Raw genomic sequence first — 9,936 nt, 5'->3', positions numbered from 1 at the left:
TGATAAACAGCTTCAGTGAAGTAGCTGGATATAAAGTTAAACAAATCAGTGGCCTTTCTCTACACAAAGGATAAACAGGCTGAGAAAGAAATAAGGGAAACAACACCCTACACAATAGTCACAAATAATATAAAATACCTTGGTGTAACTCAAACTAAGGAAGTGAAAGATCTGTATGACAAGAACTTCAAGTCTCTGAAGAAAGAAATCAAAGATGATCTCAAGAGATGGAAAACTGCATGTTACTGGTATAGCAACAGACAGGTAAATCAATGGAATAGAATTGAAGACCCGGAAGTGAACCCAGGGTCACTTATGATATTCATTCACTGATAAGCGGATATTACCCCAGAAACTTAGACTACCCAAGATACAACTTGCAAAACACATGAAACTCAAGAAGGAAGACCAAAGTGTGGATACTTAGTTCCTTCTTAGAATGGGGAACAAAATACCCAAGGAGTTACAAAGATAAAGTTCGAAGTTGAGAGGGAAGAAAGGACCATCCAGAGACTGCCACCTGGGGATCCATCCCATATACAACCACCAAACCCAGACACCATTGCATATGCCAGCAAGATTCAGCTGACAGAACCCTGATATAGCTATCTCTTGAGAGGCTATGCCAGTGCCTGGCAAATACAGAAGAGGATGTTCACAGTCATCTCTTGGATGGAACACAGGGCCCCTAATGATGGAGCTAGAGAAAGTAACCAAGGAGCTAAAGGAGTCTGCAACCCTATAGGAGGATCAACCATATGAACTAACCAGTACCCCTCAGAACTGTGTCTCTAGTTGCATATGTAGCAGAGGATGGCCTAGTCAGCCATCAATGGGAGGAGAGGCCCTGGTCTAAATGCCTCATGGGTTGGAAATTTGATTCTGAATACAACCAGATTGTGGCAGAACCTTTAAGGTGTTATCAGACCCTTCTGGCTTCTGTTCTACTGAATGGATCAATATCTTTATCACAGGAGTGAGCAGAGAGGAGTATTAGTTATCTCCAGTGTGTTAATTACGACAAAAAGAAAAGAGGCTTCCTGTTCGTTTTCTGTTGTTTTTTTTTTTGTTTGTTTTTGTTTTGTTTTGTTTTGTTTTAAAGAAAAATGGATTCGGCCCCTTTTGTCTTATCTGTACACAGCATTTGTTCTTCCCCCAGAGAACCAGAATGCCTTCCCCAGAACCACTGGCAAAAAAATAGGTAAGGAAATAAATAAATAATAAAATAAAATAAAAATCCCAGTCTGGAGAACTAAGATCTGAATATAATAGAAACCAAAAACAAAGTACTTTAAAAGCATGTATAATCTGGTTCCTTTTACACAATATTACAGGCTAAATGTTTGCGATTTTTCAAGTTAATTAAAAACTTAGCTAAAACTCCCAAGACCTTAAGTGGCAAACGGGCCAATGGAAGGCAGTCAGTCCTCTCAGAAGATGTAAAAGGCTCTGTCTTCTCTCTTTTTTGCCATTAGTGGTCTATTCCTTGCTAGACACTGGATCTGCCAGGACCTGCCTCTCCACTTCCTATCCTCTGGAACCATATGGAAACAATGTATGATTTAAGACATCCACTGCAGTGTATTTGTTGTATTGGCCTGAATTAAGACAGATGGCTAAGGTACAATTAAGTATCTACCTGAGAATATACATCTTTCTTATTTTTATCTGCACACACAGATCAAGAGTGGAAATGCAGTACTCAAATATCTGCTCTTCAACTCTCTACATTGACACTTTCTACCTGGATATTAGCTGAGTTAGTCACTTCACATTTCAACATTCTCATCTACCAAGTGAAGATGAAAAAAAAAAAATACTTGTATAATCTGGCTACTCTAGTGACATTATTGTGTACAGTGCTGAAAACAGAATTTTTGTTCAGTTGTATGCATGCTGCTACTTTGATGATTCTCCCTCTATTCAATAATAACCACAAACACTATTAATCTTGTTCTAACTACACTATCTCTGGCTTGCTCTTCACTTTGTATTTTTATATAAGAAAATTTAAACTTGAGTCAAGAAACTACCACCTTATAGCCAAAATTTGTAGCCAATTGTTTTGCAAGCACACTTTTATTAGAACCTACGTTTAGGGAGGTTTTGTTTTTCTGTGCTGTAATGTTACAGGAAGAGTCAATACAAACCAAATAATACACAAAGTTGCTGTCATTTAGAACATTTAGATAGAAATACTATTAGGTTATTCTTTATTATATATATATATATATATATATACACACACACACACTGATGCTTGGCTCTAGGCACTAAGAAGCAGAACGAGCAAGGGATGTAGCTGGAGAACTAGTATTAAATCAACTGCCTCATCAACCTGAAAGTGGGGATTTGGGACTTGTCACTGACCATTTCTACCAGTTCGGTTATTAACTACACAGGATTACAAGCTTTATCAGGCTCTTGTGAAACTTAAATACAGCAAACCGAGAGCCCACGTTTGGACAGTGCTTGGCTTGGACTTTCGTTTTACTTCTAAGTCGATTTCAATTGCTAGCCCTTGTGAATTCCTCATAGGCACTGCTTCAGTCTTTCAGCCAACTTCATACATACGCTGCCCCATTTATGTAGTCTGAGTTTAGGACTCCTATTCTCGAGTAATTTATAGAAAGCACTCTAGTAAACGTAAAGCACTACAAAAGGTTTGGCTACCTTAAGTAAGTAAAATAAGGGAAAATCTCTGGCTAGAAATAAAATTTGGGGAGCATTCCTCCCTTGAGTATACTTTTTTTAAAGCTGTTCCCCAAAGGCAGCATGCTCTTCAAATCCAAGCTCACTTTATTGTATACTTTAAAGGTACATGACTCATACAGAGGTATGCTATTAACTCCTGTCTTTGTACTGGGGTAACAGCAATAGGAGAGTTTACAAAGGGGCTATCCTGTTCATCTTTCCCTAAGGACTAGGTCTCACTGTGCTAAGACACCTGAACCTCGAGAAATGAGGAAATAGTCTGCTTCCTACTCTGTTTCTTTCGTACAAAACTCCTTTCTCCCTGTATTTCCTCCATTCCAATATAAATTCTCAAAGACCATTTACAGATTCACTTATATGAATCAGTATATACCTTTTAACAATTATTCATAGTTCCAAAATCTGGATCACCAAATCAGTGATAATGAAATTGCCATGGCTCTTAATGGATGGGGTAGGTACTAAATTTGAAGGCAAAATATAAGTTATTTCAATGTATAGAAACTTCAGTAGAAGTGTTCTTTCAGCTATGTATGGCAGTGCACTAGTGAGATGCGAAGTCAATCTAGTGTGTTCCAGCACTTGGCAGCAAATGGATGCAGAGAACCTATCAAAAGAACAGTGTGAAAAAAATTAAATGAACCTAGAAAATACTATTAAGAAACAAAAGCAAGGGGCTGGGGGAAAAGACAGTTCGCCCGATACAGTACTTGCTACAGAAGGATGGATAAAGGCCTTAGTTCTAATCCCTAGAACCCTTGCAAAAACCTGGACATGGAGACACTCTCCCTTAGTTATAAGAACACAGGCAACTGGATCCTAGAGACCCACTGGCCAATCAGTCCAGCCAATGAGTGAGTTGAAGACACTGTGAGACAAACTGGTAAAATTAGGTAGAGACAAACACCTGGCAGGAACTTATGACATCTACATACATATACACACACATACATACAAAAAGATTTTTAAAAAGTCAAAATCTTACATAGAGGGGGTTATTTATAATGGCAAGCATAACAGAGATGTATAAAATATAAACATTTGAATTGGCATGAGGCCTTCCTAGCACCTTAAAGAAAAAGTAAGATACAGAAATCAAACTGCTGATACATATACAACGCAGTGCTTATACCTCAGTCTCAGAAAGTCCCGAAAGGTGGCCGAAAAGTTGAGAGTCAGCAAACCATAATGTCAGCTGTGAGACTATGTCTTCTAGATATGAGAGGGAAGCTACACCCATGAACTGTCAAAATTGGGGCTTCTTAAGGGATGAAGTAAAAAAGGAGGAATACAAACAAAATTCTCTACAATATTTTAAAAACTCATTTCACATCTATTATGCTAGGCTCTGCACAAGGCACCCTATCCGGCCATGCCTAATATATATTCTCAAGAAACTTGACTACTTTCCTTACAAGTCTAAATTCTCTTTCCTACCCCCAAATTTCTAAATATTTTACATAACAAATGCTTTCAACTGGCTTAAGAAATGAACATTCTATTGTTTATATCATCTATTTGAGACTTAAAACATTGTTAAACTTACTGAAGTTTTTTATATACATTCCTATTCCTGTAATAGGAATTATAAGAATTACAAGAATTACAGGGTCTGGGAAGATGTTCAGTGGCTAAGAGCTCTTGTTGGGTAAGAGTCCTTGTTTTGCAAGCATAAGATCCTGAGTTGAATCCCTTGCAAAACATAAAGAGCCCTTCTTGGCACTAGGAAGGAGGTTGGGGGAGGAGACACTGCTCACTGAGGTTTACTGTCTTCTAGCCTGGCTTCAGGTTCAGTGAGAAACACCACCTCAAATAAATAAGGTAAAGAGTGTACAGCAAGATACATAACTCCCTCTTCTGGCATCTTTGTGCCTATGCACACCCACACTCTCATGTACGACATGTAACAAACACCACACAAAAAAGAGAAATGTATGCACAGGAACACACAGACACCCCACATATACACACTCTATAGTGTTCTTTGGATCCATTTATGATGCTAATGGAGGTCCTAAGGATACAGCTGACTCTGTGCACCATATCCAAATAAAACTCCATCTGAGTGTCATCTCATCAACCATCCACATTCTCATAAAACAGGTTTTCAGGAAAATTAAGCCTTCATTTTACAAAATAAGAAAACTGTGTTCTAGTCACTGGGGTGCCAGGTTCACATAAGATAAGCTAGAAAAAGCATGGACAACTTATTAATGTTGGTTGTTAACACTTTCAATAATTCAGTAGATCAATAGTATCTTTGCTGTGCCAAGCACTAGTTACATAAAAGTGAGCAAAGTAGGCCTAGTTTCTTTCATTCTAACAGAGGAAAAAATTGAGGTAACACAAGCAAGCAAGTGCTTCAATAGTAAGAAAGCACACAAGCCAGGAGGTTTTGTTCCATTCAGTCGCTTGGGATTTTCATTTTCTTGTTTTTCCTCTTTACTTCTCTTGTAAATATGGTGGCAGGGGTGAGAAGATGCGTGCTTAAGGGTACTGCAACAGGAAACTTTGGAGCACAATTCTGAGAGACTAACATTTAAGAGTAAGGAGAGAGGCTGTGAGGGGAGAACACTGTTGATGGAAGGAATCGCTTGTGCTGACCCCTAAGACAAGTGCATGCCAATTTAGGCAATCTAGGAAAGACAAGCTGAGCCAGCTCAGAGTTAGGACAGGCAGTGGCTCCAGCTAGATGCCATCAAGAGCCAGATCCGTCAGCAGAGTGACATAATACTATCGACCAACAACAAAATCCCTTCTCTCAGGCTAGAAGCTTGCTGACCACTTTAAAATAATTTCTTCTTTCGTTGCTCAATAAATTTGCACAGCAGTCACTATTCCAAATCTAGTTATATCACCATACCTTAGAATGCCCACAGGACAGCATGAAGCTACACAGAATCATTTTGCTTGCCAACAGTAACATAATCTTTGTCCCTTGATTGTACATATTAACAGATTTTAAAAGCTATCCTTCACATACCTTAATAATATCACTCTTCAACAATCTTAAAGTATTTATAACATTTTTAAAAGCATTGAAACCAACACCAACTAACCTGTCTACTTTACAGTTGAAGGGTATATGTTGACACGAACCTTTTAAAAATGAACTGACAGGTTTTTGTTGCATTAAACTGTAAACTCTTTGAAGATGGTGTCTTATTTGACATACAGAACTAGCACTTACTTTTTTTATTCAATATAAAATCTTTTGCTTCTTATACTATTTGAGATTTATTCACACTCAAACAATTCATGTAAATTTCACTCTACATGTTAAAGATCCCACAAAAGCATTCAATGGGCAAATTGGCTACTGAAGTACACTGTACTGTGCCAACTGCTGGGAATATGGACAGAAATCCCATGCTTTTAAAAACACTCATTTATTTATTTATTTATTTTTGAGACAGGGTTTCTCTGTGTAGCCCTGGCTGTCCTGGAACTTACTCTGTAGACCAGGCTGGCCTCAAACTCAGAAATCTGCCTGCCTCTGCCTCCCAAGTGCTGGGATTAAAGGCGTGCACCACCAAGCCCGACTACTCATTTATTTTCTTAAGCATGACTCCCACCGTTTTTTGAAAGAGATAACAGCTCATACAGAACTGATCCAAGATTTGAATACTTTATTTAAAAATTCTTCACTCTCGGTCAATCAGACAGGATAAGGCTATCCCATGTGAACACATACCTCAAATTTAACCAGTTACATTCTCCTTCAGAAAATGAATTAATTGGCAGAGTAAGTAGGAAGCTACATTGTGTGTGCTTTAAGTAAGACTGGCCAAGGAAGTGAAAAGGGGAGACTTTCTAAACCCAGTTCTGAGAACAGAACAAAATAGAAAGTGCATGTTGAAGAAACATTTCTTTATGAATTTCCCACACACCTTTGCCATACACTTCCAAACACTTAGCACAGGCCCCACTGGACCTATCTCTTGGCTTCAACCAAGCTTCAACACGTAATCCCGCCTCCTCCACGCCTCCCAGAAACCACATGCTGTGTGACAGTCGCAGCCCCGTGTCCCTCCTGCCTCCTAAACAGAAGATGACAAAACCGGTGCGCAGGGAGGCAGGTGGATCGGTGTACGGGCCAGCAATCGCGACCCGGTACGCCGCAGACCTTGGCCGGGCCCAGGAAGGAACGAGCCCCAGTGTCCACTCGGTTCGGGCAGTTCAGGGAGAGCTGCCCGGCGGAGGACACAACGCGGTACAAATCTCTCCGGGGATTCTGGGTCCTTCTGAACCATTTCCCAGGGCTTTGGGTCTTCCTGCACCCTCCCCGCCCAAAATTACCTTCCCAAGTCACATCATAACGCTCAGTGACCTTCGCCATCTTCCTAGAACCGGGAGGCGGTGAGGAGAGAGGGCGGGGAGACGCAGCACGTCACCCGCCACCGGGAAGTGGCAAATGACGAAGCCATTTTTTATTGGTCGATAGAGGAGAGTGGGCGGAATCTTCTCGTTTGTAAAGCATTCGCAGGGAGAGAGGGCGGAGCCAGCGAGGCCTGAGTAGCCCGACTAGAGGGAGGAGCCGGAGGGGCGGGTCTGAGGGCGGGGCCAGCGCGGAGCTGCGGGAGCTGCTGAGGAAGGAGTCTGTGACAGACAGCTGAGGCTGAGGTACTTGGGCTGAGGTAACTTTCAACTCTGCGATTTTATCAAACGTAATGCCTTTAGTGTCTGCCGCTCCAAGTCTTTCATTTTCCTTTACATAGACTTATTCAATTCTTTCACAGTCCTCAATGATACCTCAGCCTTAATGAAGCATCACTGACAAAAGTATATATATATATATAGTGTATAGGGTAACGATTTGAGATTATTACCACAATTAATTAGCTTATCTATCTCCTCTAATAGTTACCATGTTGCAAGGTGAAGAACTCCTAATAGCTTTTACCAAAATATCAAATTTATGATGCGATACTATTGTCGACTAAAATCTCCATATAAACTAAAATGTACATCTTTGATCAACGTCTGTCTATTACTGGCCCTTGGCAATTTTTAAGTGAGGCAGGGTAAGGGGGAACTTACTGCCATCTGCTAGCAATGAGCCATGAAATGACAGAAAAGGCTAGGAAACTTTTAAACTTGGGTTAGATTCTGAATTAGTTTCTCCTCAGACTAAGCAGACTTAAAAAAAATATTTCATTCAAAACAAATAAATGCTTCATTCAAATTCATACCAATGCTCAGATAAATCAGAACAGTGTAAATATTATCCCATACTGTTTCTTTCTCTTTTTTGCTTTTCCTCCATCTGTCTTTATTTATCTATATCTAGCTATCTATCTCTATGTCTACCTCTATCTCTCCTTTCCCCCTTTCTATTTTCTTATACCCATTCCTCTTACTTTTCCATCTCTGAAAGCTCAAAGGCAGAGATCTACTTTACAACTTGCCTCTTCATTTTAGTCTATCATTAACCAAATGTCCCACACACACCCTCCCCATTTTTGCTTTTACTCAATTATTTTAAATCCTATGTGGGCCCATCTCCTTTACTTCCAATCTAACAGCACAATAATTATTGCTAGTCACACTGCAATTGTGACCCTTTGCCTCCCTTCCACCCATACTATCAGTATACACAGTGCCATTGGCTCCCCACCTCAAGAACTAATATTTAAAAAGCATCCATTTTACAGTCATTTTCTATTCTATTATTATGAAAAATAGGATAGTTACTGAATAGTGGCAAATAGCTTATGGAAAATGGGCAATACTCAAAATACTCAAACTCAACCCTCAGCAGAAGTCAAAAGATAGAGCCTGGTACCAGGAACACCAATCTAACATAGCACAGCACCACAGCTGACCTCCAGTCTTAACCAACAATTTGACCCCCGATAGTCATATCCCAGGAGATAAACCTAAGAAGCGTGAAAATTTAAGACAACTTGATGCCACCAAAAATTACCAACCTCATTCAAATGGCCTCCAGCAAAAGGAGCTCACATAGAAGCTCATATACAGAATTTTAAAAATGATTTTAAATATGGTACAACAACTCACAATGGACTCAAGAATTATCACAGAGAATACAGACAGCAAAATGAAACAAGGAAGTTCATTTAGGTTGTCAAACAGAATTTAATAAGGAGATAAAATACTGGAAAAAAGTAAAACCAGAGTGATAATGGAAGGAAAAAAAATAGGTCAAGTAAAAAGTTAGGTGGACATCCTCACCAACTGAATGGATGGTATTGGAGATAAATATCATGTATGAAGAGGTGAAAATAAAAATGAAGTATGAGTCAGTCAAGGTCAATGATTTTTTGAATGTATGAACAGAAGATGTCAAAAACTATGGCAATACCTACATATTCTAAATATCCAAGAATAAATATTTCATGCAAATGCCATAAAAATTTTAATGAAATCATGGAAGATATTTTCTCAAATATAGTGAAAGGAACCCTATCCAGACACAAGACACATACAGAACAGCAAAGAAGCAGGACAAGAAGAGAAACTCCTCATTTATATTATATTTAAAATCCTAAATCTACAGAACAGAGAGAGTGTACTGAAAATGCAAAAGAGAAGAGCCAAGTCACGTAGAGAGGCAGGCCAGGCCGAAAAGCTGCTGACTTTTTCTTTTCAATCCATCAACTCAAGAAGGGCTAATGTCTCTCAAACTTTGAAAGAATATAACTGTACACCCTCTCTAATATACCCAGCTAATGTCTGCCATAATTCATGGTGAAAGAAAAACTATGATAAAAAGCAAGCTAAAGGAATTATTGACCACTAAAGTAGCCCAACAGAGAATATTTGAATAAATACTTCAGTCTGAAGAAAAAGATGAACACAATAAAGAGGTTACATAAGGAAAAAATAATGCTGCAAATGTTTCATCATTCATTAAACAGAAGAATGAGAAATTCTCAAACACGAAAAGATTAATAAAATGACAGGGAACAATATACACCTTTCAATAAAAACTAAAATTCAACGGTGGGCAAATAGGCCAGCAAACTTTATATGCCCCAGTACAGGGGAACACCAAGAAGTAGGAGTGGGTGGTTGGGGGAGCAGGGGTGGGGGGGGGGGGTATAGGGAACTTTTGGGATAGCATTTGAAATGTAAATAAAGAAAATAACAAAAAAAAAAAAATGAAACCAATTTTTAAAAAAAAAACTAAAATTCAGTGACCTAATTCAAACATCGAAAAAGACAGACTAGCTGCCTATTTAGAAGACAGAATCTTTC

The 9,936-nt window shown here is 39.1% G+C and overlaps 1 protein-coding gene across 1 annotated transcript in view; it reads right to left on the bottom strand.

Moving 5' to 3' along the window:
- Window positions 1–7,126, bottom strand: part of Emc2 (ER membrane protein complex subunit 2) — a 39,060-nt gene extending 31,934 nt beyond the window's left edge. The window contains exon 1 of the mRNA XM_021216842.1: window positions 7,015–7,126. Within this exon, the coding sequence (XP_021072501.1) occupies window positions 7,015–7,054 (40 nt within the window). The 5' untranslated portion in view covers window positions 7,055–7,126. The remainder of the gene's footprint in view (window positions 1–7,014) is intronic.
- Between the last annotated feature and the right edge of the window lie 2,810 nt (window positions 7,127–9,936).

The sequence above is a fragment of the Mus pahari genome, chromosome 17 (genome assembly GCF_900095145.1).
Source record: "Mus pahari chromosome 17, PAHARI_EIJ_v1.1, whole genome shotgun sequence".
In the NCBI taxonomy this organism is placed as follows: Eukaryota; Metazoa; Chordata; class Mammalia; order Rodentia; family Muridae; genus Mus; species Mus pahari.
Note: the sequence above shows the minus strand (reverse complement) of the source record. Positions and strands in the feature narration are given on the sequence as shown.